The sequence below is a fragment of the Phocoena sinus genome, chromosome 16 (assembly GCF_008692025.1).
Source record: "Phocoena sinus isolate mPhoSin1 chromosome 16, mPhoSin1.pri, whole genome shotgun sequence".
In the NCBI taxonomy this organism is placed as follows: Eukaryota; Metazoa; Chordata; class Mammalia; order Artiodactyla; family Phocoenidae; genus Phocoena; species Phocoena sinus.
In genome coordinates this window covers 46753271-46770422 of record NC_045778.1, presented here as the reverse complement: position 1 = coordinate 46770422, position 17152 = coordinate 46753271, and the positions used below count along the sequence as shown (strand labels likewise).

Sequence of the window (17152 nt, the reverse complement as noted above, 5' to 3'; positions counted from 1 at the left end):
AGATACATACCCAGAAGTGGAATTGCTGGGTCATATGGTTGTTCTATTTTTAGTTTTTTAAGGAACCTCCATACTGTTTTCCATAGTGGTTGCACCAAATTATTCTCCCACCAACAGTGCACAAGAGTTCCCTTTTCTCCACATCCTCACCAATATTTGTTATTTGCAGACTTTTTGATGTTAGCCATTCTGACCAGTGTGAGGTGATATCCACTGTTGTTTTGATTTGCATTTCTCTAATAATTAGTGATGCTGAGCATCTTTTCATATGCCTGTTAGCCATCTGTATGTATTCTTCGGAAAAATGTCTATTCTGGTCTTCTGCCTGTTTTTTGATTTGGTTGCCTGTTTTTCAGATATTGGATTGTATGAACTGTTTATATTTTTTAGATATTAACCCCTTGTCAGTCATATCATTTGCAAATATTTACTCCCATTTAGTAGATTGTCTTTTCGTTTTGTTGATGGTTTCCTTTGCTATGCAAAAGTTTTTAAGTTTAATTAGGTTCCATTTGTTTATGTCTACTTTTATTTCCTTTGTTTTAGGAGATGGATCAAAAAAATTATTGCTACAATGTATGTCATAGAGTGTTCTGCCTATGTTGTCCTCTAGGAGTTTTATAGTACCTAGTCATACATTTAGGCCTTTAATCCATTTTGAGTTATTTTTGTATACAGTGTTAGAGAATGTTCTGATTTCATTCTTACATGTCATAAGCATTTTGGGGTCATCCTGAAAAAACTCTAAGGAAAGGTGCCATTTTTCTGAATTAGTAAATTCTTTTTTTAAAAAAATTAATTAATTTATTTATTTTTGGCTGTGTTGGGTCTTCATTGCTACGTGCGGGCTTTCTCTAGTTGCAGTGAGTAGGGGCTACTCTTCGTTGCAGTGCGCGGGCTTCTCATTGCGGTGGCTTCTCTTGTTGCAGAGCACGGGCTCTAGGTGTGTGGGCTTCAGTTGTTGCAGCACGTGGGCTCAGTAGTTGTGGCTTGCGGGCTCTAGAGCACAGGCTCAGTAGTTGTGGTGCACGGGCTTAGTTGCTCCACAGCATGTGGGATCTTCCCTGACCAGAGCTCGAACCCGTGTCCCCTGCACTGGCAGGCAGATTCTTAACCACTGCGCCACTACGGAAGTCCTAAGAAGATTCTTTTTAAGAAGCTGTCAAACTTTTTCAAAGCAGCTATACAATTTTACATTCCCACCAAAAGTGCGTAAGGTTTCCAGTTCCTCCACATCTCACCAACACTTGGGAAAATATATATTTTTTTAATTTTAGCCGGTGAATAAGAAAAATACGTAGTCCTTTCCTCCTCTGTTTCTCCTTTACTCTCACACTATCACCACATTCACAATACTTCTGACGCTTCTGGTTACCAAATGTGTAGGGTTTTTTCCCCCACATTAAGCAATTTTCTGTGACACCAGATGGCTGTTCTAAAATGTAACTCGATTCTGACACTATCTACCTAGAGACAGCATCAGATCCCACAGGCTAAGGGCTCAGTCCCACAAGACTGGCCCCCACTTCAGGTGCCAATTGTAAGCAGTAGGTCATCACCCAGGTTACCCACAATTTCTACCCAGTATGGCTACAGATAGAAGGTTCTCATGACCCCTTCCTCGGGTTTAATTTGCTAGAGTGGTTCAAGAACTCAGGGAAATACTTATTTACATTTACCAGTTTACTAAAAATGGATATGACATAGGATACAGATGAACATCCAGATGGAAAAGATGTGCAGGGCAAGGTATGTGGGAAGGGGCACAGAGCTTCCATGTCCTCTCCAGGCATGCCACTCTCGCCACACCTCTACTCATTCACCAATTCACAAGCTCCCTGAACCTCGTAGCCAAGATTGATCATTAACTCCACTTCCAGCCCTTTCCCCTTCTCAAGAGAATTGTGGGGGCGGGGGTGGGGCGATGGGGCTGAAAATTCCAAGTTTCTAATCATGGCTTGGTCTTTCTGGTGACCAGTCGTCATCCTGGAGCCATCCATGAGCCTATGCAGTCACCTCATTAGAACAAGACACTCCTATCACCCAGGAAATGACAATGGTTTCAGGAGCCCTGTGTCAAGAACCTGGGGCAGAGACCAATATATATAATTTTTCTATTATTTTACAGCCAGTTTAGGGGTATTACTGGTATTTCACAGTGGTTTTAATATCTAATAATATAATCAGTAGATAGTTTATTAGTATCTTTTCACATGCTTATTTGCCATCCATATGTCTTCTTTAGTAAAGTATCTGTTCAAATCTTTTGCCCTTTTTAAAAATTGGGTTATGTGTCACCTTACTAGTGAGATATAACTTCTTTATATATTCTGGATTCAAATCCTTAATCATATATATGTTTTGCAATTATTTTCTCCAAGTCTATTGCTTGTCTTCTCATTTTCCAGATAGTGCTTTTCGAAGCACAAAGATTTTTTAATTTTGATGGAGTCCATTTCATCAATTTTTTAATGGATTGTGCTTTTAGTGTTGTATCTAAGAAATCTCTGCCTAATCCCAAATAGGCAGAGTAGTAAATGAAGATTTACTACTATGTTTTCTTCTAAGAGTTTCATTGTTTTAGCTCTTATATCCAGGCCATTGATCCTATATTTTTTGTTTACTTTTTAAAATTGAAGTATCATTGATTTACAATTATACTAGTTTCAGGTATATCACACAATGGTTCAATATTTTTATAGATCATACTGTTTAAGTTATTACAAAATAATGGCTATATGTCTCGACACTGTACAATATATCCTTGCTGCTTGATCTTACATTTTCTTCTAGAAGTCTTCTAATTCTACATTTTATACTTAAATCTATGATCAATTTTTGTGTAGAGTGTGAAGTAAGGGTCTGTCATTTTTTAACATATGGAGGTCCAATTGTTCCAGCACCATTTGTTGAAAGGACTATTCTTTTCTCCAATGCATTACCATGGCATCTTTGTTAAAATCTGACCATATATATCGGAATTTATTTCTTGACTTTATTCTATTCTATTGATCCATTTGTTTACGGCTATAGTTTTATAAGTTTTGAAGTCAGGTATTTATTAAGTCCTTTTTCAAAATTGTTCTTTTTCAAAATTGTTTTAGCTCTTCTGGGTGCTTTGCATTTCTGTATAGATTTTAGAATAAGTTTCTCGATTTCTACAAAGAGACCTAGGAATTACAATAGGGATTGCAGTCAGCCTACAGATGATCAATCTGAGTCTTCCAATCCATAAAGATAGTACCTCTCTGCATTTATTTGGGTTACCTTTAATTTCTCTCTGTAATGCTTTGTAGTTTCCAGTGTACAGAAATACTTAATTTTAAAACACCAATGATAAAATTCTTACTTAAGCTTTGAATCTGGTATCAAATTGTAACAGCAAACCTTGCAAAAGTTATTTAAGAATCTTTCAGACACAATTTTAATTACCTCACATTCAACAATGGGACAAACAAATAAACAATGAACAATGTCTAAAGTCTAACGGTTTTAAAAAGTTCATAAAACCAAGTAGGAAAGAAATTAATGCCTATCTCAAGAGGGAATTTTCCTTGACTATTTTGCCCCAAAAAAGTGTTTGGTAGCAGAAACTAAGTACAGATCTTCCTCCACTTATGATGGGGTTATGTCTCAATAAACCCATCATTAAACTGAAAACATCAATAAGTCAAAAACCTACCAAACATCATAACTTAACCTAGCCTACCTTAAATGTGCTCAAAACACTTACATTTGCCTATAGTTGGGCAAAATCACCTAATACAAAGCCTATTTTATAATAAAGTGTTGAATATCTCATATAATTTATTGAACACTGTACTCAAAGTGAAGACCAGAATGGTTGTATAGATATAGAAGAGTCGTAAGTATATTAGCAGTGTTTCACTCGTGATCGCATGGCTGACTGGGAGCTGCGGCTGACTGCCAATGCCCAGAATCATAAGAGAGTATCATACTGCATATAGCTAGCCCCAGAAAAGATCAAAATTCAAAGTACAGTTTCTACTGAATGTGTATCATTTCTGCACCATCAAAAAGTCAAAACATCATAAGTTGAACCATTGTAAGTCAGGGAAGAAAACCACATCTAGTACAGATGGTTCCTAATTCCCAAACCCAAGAAAATTCCACAAACTAAAGTCATATCCACAAACTCACATAATTTCTCTCTATATCTGTATGTATATAAAACTTCATACTGCCAACCCAATTAAATACACCATCTTCAGTCTTTCTGTCTCAGTGTTTATAGCATGATTTTCATCTCCAACTGGGAATGTATAAGCTTTCATGGAAGCATATTTATCAAATAAAATGGGGTTTATATTCTACCAAATGTTCAAATTATGAAAAGGTTTTTTTTTAAACTTTGAGAAGTATGAATGTTAACAGAGACTTTTTGATGAGAAACTCTCATTTAAAATAAAAACAAAAAAAAATTCATACCAGAAACCATGTACAATTACACTATTTATAATAGCAAAAAACAGAAACTACCCAAATGCCCACTGACAAGAGAAGATGATATAAACTGTGGTATTTATTTACTGAATATTGTACTGTAGTAAAAATGAATGAACTACAGTATATGCAACAACATGATAAATATTGTAAATGTAATGTTGAGGGGGAAAAAAAACAAGTCCCATTTGCTTATGTCTCTAAGCAAAACTAAACATATTGTTTGGGCACACATACATTCATGATAAAGCCTTTTTATAGAGGCAAAGGAATGATATGCACCAAATGCAGAATAGTAGTTAAAGGGGATAGGGAGTAAATGGGGCAAGGGAGGGGAGGAAAATTGAGTCACTAAGGAACACATAAATAGACACATGCAAATTATTAGCAGTGTTCCAGTTCCTGGGTTGAATGGAGGGTTTATATGTTTACACGCTTTATAACTTACATATGTCATCTAATTCTTTTGTAAGTATAATTATTTTTAAAAAACATAAGCAAAATCTATTTTTTAAAATCACCCATTATAAAACATTTTCCAGAAGTGTAACTGGGCACTCAGAATATATTGGGTTGGCCAAAAAGTTCACTTGGGTTTCTCCATAAGATCCTAAAACCTGAACGAACTTTCTGGCCAACGCAATACATCAAAAAACAAAATTTTTTAAGTTTTTACCTTTGTTTCTGTTCAACTGCTTTGTCCAAGTGCTGAAAGATATCCTGAAACAGGGTGCAGCTGGATTGACTATTAATCGTATATCCATATCCTCTTTTCCAATATTGTTTCAGATCATTTAAGTATTCTAAAACCTAAAAATACAAATTTCAAAAATCATTACTATTAATTTTTATTAATGTAACAGATTTTCTGATTTAATAATGATTTTTTCAGAAAAGGTTACATTGCTTAATCACCATTCTACACAAAGTATAGTAGAATCTTAGCATTTACAGAGTTTATACTTACCATTTCAAGCATTTAAAGGTTAAACCTAAAGGTCCATGACACAGAGATTTATGCTGAGACACAAACCCAAATGGGAATGTAGAGACTGACATGCAAGAGCAAGTTAGTAGTACTCACAAGCAGTAATCCAGCATCCATGACAGTTCAGGATACTGGGTTAAAGACATGTGCTCACCTCCACTTTCTTCTAAAATTATTTTAAGATGATAGCAAAGATATATACAGAAAAAAGAAAAAATGTACATAGAAGAATATTCATTACAGCACAGAAGGTGCCAACAGTGAATCAGGAATTTTTAAGAATTTCAGGAAGGTAGAAACCAGATAGAAAATGAGTTACTTTGGTTCATGTATCAGTTTGGCAAAAACAGTAATAAAAGTAGACCAAGGGGGCTTCCCTGGCGGCACAGTGGTTGAGAATCTGCCTGCCAATGCAGATTGAGAATGCCTGTCAAACATGGGTTTGAGCCCTGGTCTGGGAAGATCCCACATGCCGCAGAGCAACTAGGCCCGTGAGCCACAACTACTGAGCCTGTGCATCTGGAGCCTGTGCTACGCAACAAGAGAGGCTGCGACAGTGAGAGGCCCGCGCACCGCGATGAAGAGTGGCCCCCGCTCGCCGCAACTAGAGAAAGCCCTCGCACAGAAACAAAGACCCAACACAGCAAAAAAAAAAAAAAAGTAGACCAAGGATATGGAAAACTGGTACTAGAAGGAATGTGTATTAATACAGATGTTCTAAAGGACAGACTGGCAAAATACACAAAAACACACATCTTTAAGGCCCGTTTAATTCTGTTTCTTATAAACTAATATTCACAGAGGAACACAAGAGACAATGTATAAGAATACCTTAGAGTAGCACTGCTTAAAGGAGCCCCCCCCCCCCAAATTTCCTGGAAATACCTGAATTTCATTAATAGGTAGAGGCTTAAATAAACTATGATATACACATACTATGGAATACTATAAGATTATTTATAGATCTACATGAACTGACATGGAAAGATCTCCAAAACATACTGCTAAATGAGAAGAGCAGGTTAAGAATGATAAATACTTGCTGGCCTCTGCTACTTGCAATAGATCAGACCCACCAACTATTATTGTTGTAGTTCAGTGGGGCAATATTATGCCATTTCTGAACCTATCATGGCCAGAGTGCTCTTTACGTACTGGGTTTTTGTATAAAACCCAGTGTATGTTGTCTAACTGCTGTTGGTAGCAGGAGAAGAGCAAGATGGTGGGGAAGGATTGTACACAGATATGTATAGAAGGAAGATAGCTATCTGTAAGTCAAGGAGAGAGGCCTGGAACAGATACTTCTCTTACAGCCCTCTGAGGAGACCAATACTCCTGACATCTTGATTGCGGACTAGCAAAGGAATACATAATTTTCCTTCTTCATTTTCATGAGAAGTAATTGAAAGCTATCATCTATGCAAGGGGAAGCTCTGGTCAGTTATTTTCAGTGTTTTGGTCCTTACGCCTTTCACAGATCTAATTCAAATGCTGGATCTCTTCCTTATTAGCTTTGTAATCTTGGACACATCCCATAATTTAGTTGAGTCTTACTTTCATTATCTGCAAACTGAGAGTTCTAGTACCTCCTGAGAGTTGTGCAAAGCCCTCAAAAATGCCCTTAGCACACAGACGTTGTTCAATAAATGTCAATTGCTTTGTGAATTCCTGTAGTTGTGTGCTGCAGTAATTTTTTAAAAAATAAATTTATTTATTTTATTTATTTATTTTTGGCTGTGTTGGGTCTTCGTTGCTGCATGTGGGCTTCTCACTGTGGTGGCTTCTCCTGCTGCAGTACACGGGCTCTAGGCACACGGGCTCAGTAGTTGTGGCACAGAGGCTTAGTTGCTCCATGGCATGTGGGATCTTCCCGGACCAGGGATCAAACCCGTGTCCCCTGCACTGGCAGGCGGATTCTCAACCCCTGTGCCACCAGGGAAGCCCTGCTGCAGTAATTTATATGAGGGGTAATCTTTGTACAATAAACGTATTTGTTAAAGACAAAAAAAAAGGAATAATACAGTATAATATCATTTACTAGCAAAATACACACACAATTACACTGCTTACATTTCTAAGAATGGTATAAATTATAAATAGAGCACAGAAAAGGTTGAAAAGTACACATCAAACTGACAGGAGTGGTAGATTTCTGTGGAGAGGTCTTGAATTGGAGTTGGTGATTAAGGTAGCCTTTATCTGAATGTCAAACTTGTACTCGTGTATCATTTGATCCAACACCAAAAATAAAGGACTAAATCTTGCAACCCAAAAGAGGTACAAGAGAAGACTACACAGTAGTTATGAGCCATTCTTCTCAGAAGAGTCCCTAGAGAAATTAAGTGCAAGCCGTAAGTTTAAGAGCAAGAGCAAGGGTAGGCCACTGCCATATACCAAACACAAAACTAAACATATATTAAAGAGGCAATTAAATTAAGACGTTAGCAAAAGGGACAAAGTAAACGTTAAAAAAATTAAAATAAAAAGAATTAGATAAAGTTCTGCCAAATCTATTCAAGAAATAAAACAAAAACAGTATCAGAAATGAAAAAGGAGAGGCGCTTCAAACCGTGGCACAGGGAAAAGGATGTCAAGCAGAATTCGGCAGTCTTGCTGAGTTGAGGAGTCAGAACTCAGAGTTTAATAAGTCTGAAGTGGTTGGAATTAGCAGGGTAGAGTATCAGAGAGGAGGAAGCTACACAGAAAAAGAACTCCAAAAATCGTGGGGGGCGTCCCCTTGATTCTGCTGCCAAAGGCCGTGGGAGTTGTAAGCTGATCAATTCCAGAGCTATCACAAGGCTGAGAGATAATTCATGTTCCAAGTGGCCTAAGTAGAGAGAGCTTCCATAGATACCAAGACATCCAGGACTTCAATCTGGACCCCATAAGAGACATACTTTAATAGTAAAGACATGTGTATAAGTAAGGTTTTGTTTCTGAGTTTTGTAAGGTCAGGTCGAGAGCATGAAACTCAGAAAAATGAAGCCTGAAAAGGATCAAACTGATCCACAAGTAACTTAACTGCAAAATAAAACAAAATTCAATACTTAGAAGACAAAATCCAGGTATTCAACACCATAACATTCACAGTGTCCAGTATCTAATAAATAATTACTGGAAATACATGAAGAAACAAGAAACATGACTTATAACTAGAAGAAAAATCAGTCAGTAAAAGAATCTATCATAAGAAAGAAGGAATGTAAGGATAATTCAATATTAGAAAATGTACTAATGTAATTTCTATGTTAGAAGATTAAAGAGGAAAAAAAAATCATCTTCCTAGATGCCAGAAATTCAGCACATTCCTGATCTTAAAAACAATAAATAAATAGAAGGTTTTGGTAAGAAACAGAAATTTTCTTAACTTGGTAAGGATAACTACTAGTGACTATGCCAAACATCATATTTTGCAATGAAACACTGAAAGTGCTCTTAACTAGAAAATATAAACAAAGCTTTGGGTTTTAAGATGATGGAATTAAGATATATATGCTCTCTTCTCTCAGAAATCACTCTAAAAAAAGAAGAATGAAAAAGAAATGCAAATGCCCCTTTCAAAGAAATTAGGAGACCTCTGTACCCTGAGCCACCACCATAAATGAGGAAGGACTGCCAAATGCAGTGAAAATCAAACAAAACCCCTCAGATAAAACCAACAGAAGACAGATCCTCAAAGCACATGGTACACTTGCAGGAGTAGATCCAATAATCCTTTGCTTGAAACAATAAGAACGAAGTCTAAGAGGAGCCTCCCTGGACAGTATGTAACACCATTACAGGAAACAGACTGATCTTCCATCTTTACAAGAAGCATTCTACAAAGAATCTCAGAGAAAAACTCCAAACTGGAAGGAACACGACTTATCTCTGAATAGCTGCTCATCCCTACTGGCCGTCTGAGAAGTAAAAGCTGAATTCACTGCAAAGATGAGTAATAATTTAAAAGGTGCTAGTATCTTTACAAACATACAAATTAAAAACAAGACTGCTACACAGATAAAATAGCCAGAAAAAAAAAACCCTCACCCTAGATATTCTGCTACAGAGAAAATGAAAACTATAATTAAATAAACACAGTATCATGAATTCCAAAGACTTAAGAAAATAAAATAATCATTTAAAAAAGAAAGAGTCCAAAACAAGAAAAAATATATATGGAAAGAAGCATAAAGATAGAAATATAAACTGGAACAGCTCCAAAAAATAATTGGGCATTATCTAGTAAATTTGAAGTTCTGCATATCCTATGATCCAGCAATTCTACTACAGACATAGACCTTCAGAAATGTGTACATACACACCTATAGACATACACAAGAATATTCATAATAGTCCCAAACTGAAAACAACCCAAATGTTCACCAACAAGATAATGGATTAAAAAACTATGGTAATTCATGTAATGGAATACTATACAGCAATAAAAATAACTGAACTATAGCTACATGCAGCACCATAGATAAATCTTAAAAACATAATGTTGATAAAAAACTAGATACAAAAAAACACATACTGGATGATTCCATTACATAAAGTTCAAAACATAATTAAACTGTTTCTTGGGAAAAAATAATAAATTAGTAGACACTAAACTAACATAATAAAGAAAATGCAGATACACAAATAAGTAATAATAATGGGGACATAATCTCAGATATAGAAGGAAGACATTTTTTTAAATCATGAGATAAATTTGCCAAACTCCACAAATAAATATGAAAACCTGGAGAACATGAATGACTTTTACAAGAAAATATTAAATACCAAAACCGACCCCAGATGAGATAGAAAATCTAGATATACTTGTTACAGTAGAAGATAGACACAAAGCTGCAAAAAGCTATCCCACAGAGAAGTACATAGCTCATGTGTCATTTCTTTTGTAAGGTTTACCTGACTGCCATTAATCAACTTCCTCCTTTGTGTATCACTATACATTATATATACTTCTGTTATAGCCATCCCATTGTCTTGCAATGGTTTTTTTGTCTTTCACTCCTTGTGACATTCTTTGAGGACAATGCCTATCTTATGTTAGTATCTTCAGCTTCAACCAAGTGCCTGGCATGGAGCAGGCACTCAAACAATATCTGCTGAATGAAGGCACAGATGGACCAGCATTTCATAAGGTCTTGGATATCTAATAATATCCAGAATTCTTAGAATTTCATACATTTCTATTCATTTTTAATTCTTAAAACACTTTTTTAATAAATTAATTTATTTTATTTATATTGGCTGTGTTGGGTCTTCGTTGCTGTGTGTGGGCTTTCTCTGGCTGCGGCAAGCGGGGGCTACTCTTCGTTGCGGTACGTAGGCTTCTCATTGTGGGGGCTTCTCTTGTTGCGGAGCACGGACTCTAGTCACACGGGCTTCAGTAGTTGTGGCTCGCGGGCTCTAGAGCGCAGGTCAGCAGTTGTGGCACGCGGGCTTAGTTGCTCCGCGGCATGTGGGATCTTCCCTGACCAGGGCTTGAACCCGTGTCCCCTGCATTGGCAGATGGATTGTTAACTACCGCACCACCAGGGAAGCCCCTTAAAACATTTTTAATAAAGAATTTCAAACATAAAAATAGAGAATAGGAGAATAATGAACCCCCACGTACCTCTCATCCAACTTCAACAACAATTAACACTTGGCCAATTCTGTTTCAGTTATGCCCCTACCACCACCACTGGATTATGCTAAAGCAAATCCCAGACATCATTTTATTGCATCTGTAAATACTTCAGTATGTAAACCTATTTCATAGTGAAAAGTCCTAAGCAGAGATTTTTGTGTCAAATTACTGAAAAAGAAAAAAAAAATCACAGGAAACATCTAAATCAAAAGAAAACTTTAGGGCTTCCCTGGTGACGCAGTGGTTGAGAGTCCGCCTGCCGATGCAGGGGACACGGGTTCGTGCCCCGGTCCAGGAAGATCCCACATGCCACGGAGCGGCTAGGCCCGTGAGCCATGGCCGCTGAGCCTGCATGTCCGGAGCCTGTGCTCCACAATGGGAGAGGCCACAACAGTGAGAGGCCCACATACCACAAAAAAAAAAAAAAGAAAGAAAACTTTATATTTTTTAATGAAGAATCTAACTTATTTGCTTTTACTATATAAAAAGAAAGTCTCTTATTCAATTAATTTAAACATGTATTTCAAATTTTCAAATCATGGTCATTTAAATGAGAATTTCTTTGAAAGCGGCGGTGCGGGGTGGTGGTGGTGGGATAAAGTGGGAGATTGGTACTGACATGTGCACTAATATGTATAAAATGGATAACTAATAAGAACCTGCTGTATAAAAAATAAATAAAGTTCAAAAAAAATATGAGAAGTTGTTTAAAGGTACCTACACAATGGAGAAATCTGGAAGGTGCCACTTTAATCATATGATCAAACATATCATCATCAGTGATGTGACAAACTGACATCATTCCTTCTGATTAGACACACTATATAAGAATACTTATATAGTATTCTTGTCAAAAATGTTTAAACCCCAATCTAATCTTAAGTGAAAAAACAGACACAAAGACATTCTGCAAAAAAGCTGGCCTAGATGCCTGCAAAATGCCAGTGTATAAAAGACAAAAGAAAGGCTGGAACACTCTTCTAGATTAAAGGCATGACAAATAAATACAATGAATGATCCTTGATTAGATCCTGAATTTAAAAAAAAGTGGGAGGGAGACGCAAAAGGGAGGAGATACGGGGATATATGTATATGTATAGCTGATTCACTTTGTTATAAAGCAGAAACTAACACACCGTAATAAAGCAATTATACTCCAATAAAGATGTTTAAAAAATTTTTTTAAATAAAAGCTATCAATATAGGATTCTATTAAGACAAGTGTGAAAACACGAATACTGACTGTATATTAGACAATACTGTACTATATATGCATATGTAAATTTACATTTTATTATGATTATGTAGGAGAAGTTTCTTGTTTAGATGTATCTCCAGGTATTTAAGGGTGAAGTGTCTTGATGTTTAGAAAGAAAAAGGTTACATATATATGTGACAGAATAAATGTCCCTCAAAGATGTCTACATCCTAACGCCTACAACCAATGAATATGTTATCTTATATGATAAAAGGGAATTTGCAAATGTGATTAAGTTAAGGAGCTTAAGATGGAAAATTATCCTACACTATCTAGATGGGCCCAATAATCACAAAGATCCTTATAAGAAGTAGGCAGGAAGGACACAGTAGGAGATATAACAATGAAGCCGTGGTCATAGTGATACAAGGAATGCAGGTGGGCTCTAGAGACTGGAAAGGGCAAGGAACAGATTTTCCCCTAGAGTCTCCAGAGAGAACACAGCCCCCTGTTGATACCCTGATTTTAGCCCTGTAAAATTCATTTTGGACTTCTGACTTCCAGAACTGTAAGATAATAAATTTGTGTTGCTTTCAACCACTAAGTTTGCAGTAATCTGTTATAGCAGCAATAGGAAACTAATAGATTATAAAGAAAGAAAAACAAATGTGGCAAAAAAGGTTAAAAACTGGTGAATATAGGTGAAGGACATGAATGTTCATTCTGTTATTCTTACAACTTCTGTCAGTTTGAAATTTTTGAAAATAATTTGTGGGGAAAAAAAGAGAGAAGTTCATATGCAATAAAGAGATAAAAGGGTAATCCTAAAAATAAAAGGAAAAGAAAAACAAGTAGCATAGAATCTAAGTCACCTAATAGTTCCATCTTTTACGATATGGAAATAAAAGCAGAGTTGTTGGTCTTTGGAAGTAAGGGACCACATGGATATAGCTACTCAGAATACAAAAAGGGCAGATAGCCAGGTAAGCATATGCCAAATATTCCAACAACTGCAGTAACTTGGGCAAATAAGTTGTTCTTCTGTTAAAAAGTAAATTTCCCTTTTGCCCACACCCCTCAGTCATTTACACAATACTGAAAATCACTTCAATTCTGTTTATTGGCTTTTTCCCCTACAGCAATCTGGGTAGGGAGAAAAGGGAGGTGAGGAATTTTGACACAAGTGAATGGTGACCATAAGTCTCTGTTTATACCTATACTGGTGTAATTATTACTGGTTCCCCTTTCACTTTTAAAAGTATTCAATTTAGGAGATTCCCTAGTGGTGGAGTGGTTAAGAATCTACCTGCCAGTGCAGGAGACACGGGTTCGAGCCCTGGGCCGGGAAGATCCCACATGCTGTGGAGCAACTAAGCCCATGTACCATACTACTGAGCTTGCACTCTAGAGCCTGCGAGCCACAACTACTGAAGCCTGCGTGCCACAACTACTGAAGCCTGCGTGCCTAGAGCCTGTGCTCTGCAACAAGAAGCCACTGCGATGAGAAGCCCGCGCACCACAACAAAGAGTAGCCCCCACTCGCCACAACTAGAGAAAGCCCGTGCACAGCAACGAAGACCCAATGCAGCTAAAAATAAATAAATAAATTTATAAAAAATAAAGTATTCAATTTAGAACATAAATTTTATGATCATCCTAAGCATAGAGTTATTTCAAAGAAGGGTAGGCCAGGATGTTTCTGAAGTGATAGTTATGGACGTTTAGAGGAGATGAGAAGTGTTTTGAGTACTTGAGACAGAGAAAAAGTAGATCATCAGGGAGCAATTCAGGAGCACAGAGAGGAAATACATACGCCTATTACTTCTGGCGCTCAGCATCCTAGAGCAAGCAACCATCGAGGGCTCTTTTCCCTTCTTCCAACTTACCGGCTAAGCCCTACATCTGCATTGGCATAATACTACAGAAAAATCACCTTTAATCTGGTTGTTGGTCACTTTAGTCTTTAATTAACGAAATAAAGCACTTGTTTTACTTTCAAATGTACATTAGCTCTCAGCTTAAAAGCTTGCTTCTAACTGACAAATAGTACACTTCTTTTCAAAATTTGAGGTTAAATTCTGAAGTTAATAATTGATTTTCATACAGAATGCTGAAGGTTCCATATATATGCAAGGGATGACTGAAGTTTCTAAAGTCCATATTTCTGAATGACCCATACATAAAGATACATCTTACTCTCATCCATCAGAATTCTATCCAATGCCTTGATCCTCAATACTTAAGAAAACAATTAACACTTTCCTACCCCACCTCTCTGGCTCCCAGCATCCCAGATTTGACCAGAATTTGCCTCTTTTATAGTCACCAGAGGTCTGTCTGCCCTTCTCTCTCTAGAGTCTAAAAGTCTACAAAGAAACAACATGAATGAAGAGGAACGAAAGGGAATACAAAGTAGCCAGGCAGAACCAAGATGAATCACTGCCATCACTGGGTAGAAAACAGAACTCTATTTATTATGAAAACTTTATAAAAGAATAGGTATTTGGAAAACCATTCATCCTCTCTGAGCTTTGGCTTCCTATAAAAAGAAGAATTTGGATTATATTAGCTCTATGATCCTTTCCAGCAGTAAAATTTGATGATGGGTTAAGTAGGTTTTTAACTGGGTGGACTTAGAAATCAAATCACAATGGAAGAATGTTTTCCAGAGTTTTATGAACCTAAACTATTTACAAGTAGGCAGGTCCTATCTGAACAATTAATCTCTCTTTTTAAGGAAAATTACAAGATAGTCAAAGGCACTTAATGTTCCCTACTCTGCTTATTTTTTGAAAAGCTGCTTCAAATAAAGACAACAATGAAAACCATGCAAAAAAAAAAGCAAAGAAACTGCAAAAGTAATACTTACCTTTGCATCATCTATGTCAAAAACATCACACCAAGGAGATTTAACACCTTTAATTGCCAGGTCAAATGAACAGGTGAAAAAAGCTACCTGAATTAAATCTGAGAGAAAAAAAAAGGTAAAATTTGTAGGTTACTATTTCCTGCAGTTTTCCAAAGGCTGAATATCTACAGAATGCCAAGGACTTACTACATAAAACGTAACTTGATTTTGTTACTTTTAGAGGATTAGAGGAGGGGAGATAAAGTTATAAAAGGTTTTAGTCCCCAACTTGAAAGTCAGTAATGACAAAGAACATTTATTGAACGGTTCTTTTAACTACACAATTCACATTATAACTATTAAGAAGAAGCAAGTACAGAGAAGGATATAAAAAAGAAGAGAAGACTGCAAAAGGTAAAGAACAAAGAAAAGGCAGACTGAGGAGTCAGGAGGAAGGTGAAGCAAAGGGTCAAGAAGGAGAGAAACAAAGAGGGAAAAATCACACTATGAGACCGGACTCTGACACTAATTATCTTGGGTAAGTCACTCTAGGCTTCCTGGGTCTCAACCCAAAATAGGCAAAGGATTTATTCTTTTGTCAAGCAATATCAAAGGACATATAATTAATATATCCATAACACATAAAGGGTACCTATGATCAATAAGAAAAAACATAAAAATAATCCAATAGAAGATGGCCAAGGTTATGAAGAGGCAATCCTCAGAAGGAATGAAATAGCTAATAAACATAGGAAAAGATGTTCAACCTTACAAGTAACCAAAGAAATGCAAATTAAAGCTAGATATCATTTTTCATTAATTAAATTGGCAAAAGTCAAAATGACTAATAATATCCACTGTCAGATGAATTGGGGGAAATGAGCATTCTCACATATTGCTGATATAAATTTTTCTACACCTTCAGAGAACTATTTGGAAGTATATGTTAAGATGTAAAATATTCATGCACCTAAGCCAACAATTCTACCTATAGTTACCTTATAAACTCTCAAGTGCAAAAAGCAGACTATAAGAATGTCCACTGTTGCGTTATTTCAAAGAGTTAAAAACTAAGAAAAACCTTAGTAGGAATGTAATTTCCTATAAAATAGAATTTGGACTGTATTAGCTCCAGCCTCTCTGACCAGTAAAACTTGATGATGGGTTAAATAAATTTTTAACTATCATTTACCTAAAAAAGTAATCATACATATCCTATAAAATAACAGAATTTTTAAAAATGAGACAGATACATTGCTAAGTAAAAATGTTACAGAAAATACATACAGCATCACCTTTCTATGCAAAAAAAAAAGTATTTAAATAGCTAAAATATTTTTGAACAGTTACTCTGTGCCACGTACTGTGCTAATGCTTTGCATGAATTAATCTCATATAATCCTTGCAATAATCCTGTGAGGCAGGTACAATTCCTATATCCATTGTACAGAGAAAGAAACTATGGCACAGTGATATTAAGGAACTTGCCAAAGATCACAGAGTTAGTCAATAATATAACAAAGTCAAGAATCGAATAGTCGAATTCCAAACAGTCCAATTCCACAACCCATGATTTTAACCACTATGCTAATATTGCCTCCAAAAAAAAGTTGCTCTCAGTTACTCCATCAGTAAAATACAAATAATTCTTGTCAAGTCAGAGACTAGAAATAGTGTTTTTAAAAAAATCTTCAACAATCTTAAATGCCCACCAGCAGAATAATGGCTAGATGCTGGTATTATATAATGGGATTCTGTACATAAGTTTAAAATGCAGAACTAGAATTACACACATTAAATAAAAAATGCAAAGTTGAATTAAAATCAAATTTCAGACTGATACCATAGTTTGATACCATTCCTAAAAGTTTAAAAATCTGCAAAATGCCCCATTTAGTCATAGAAACATAAATATAAAAACTGGCATGGGATGACTTAAATGCTCAATTCATGACAATGGTTACCTCTGGGAGAAAAGGAAAGGAATGAGATCCTAGAGAGGGACAAAGGACCCTCAATTTATTTAAAGCA

The 17152-nt window shown here is 36.2% G+C and overlaps 1 protein-coding gene across 6 annotated transcripts in view; it reads right to left on the bottom strand.

Annotated features, from left to right (window-relative positions):
* The window catches only part of MINPP1 (multiple inositol-polyphosphate phosphatase 1), a 78305-nt gene that overhangs the window by 56309 nt on the left and 4844 nt on the right, over positions 1-17152 (bottom strand). For 4 of the 6 annotated variants that reach the window (XM_032608902.1, XM_032608903.1, XM_032608905.1 and 1 more), the window contains 2 exons: positions 15143-15240; positions 5141-5274 (listed from right to left, as the gene is read on the bottom strand). The exons of 1 other annotated variant lie outside the window; for it this stretch is intronic. In XM_032608902.1, the coding sequence (XP_032464793.1) occupies positions 5141-5274; positions 15143-15240 (232 nt within the window). The remainder of the gene's footprint in view (positions 1-5140; positions 5275-15142; positions 15241-17152) is intronic. One more of the 6 variants, XM_032608904.1, reaches the window with a different exon arrangement.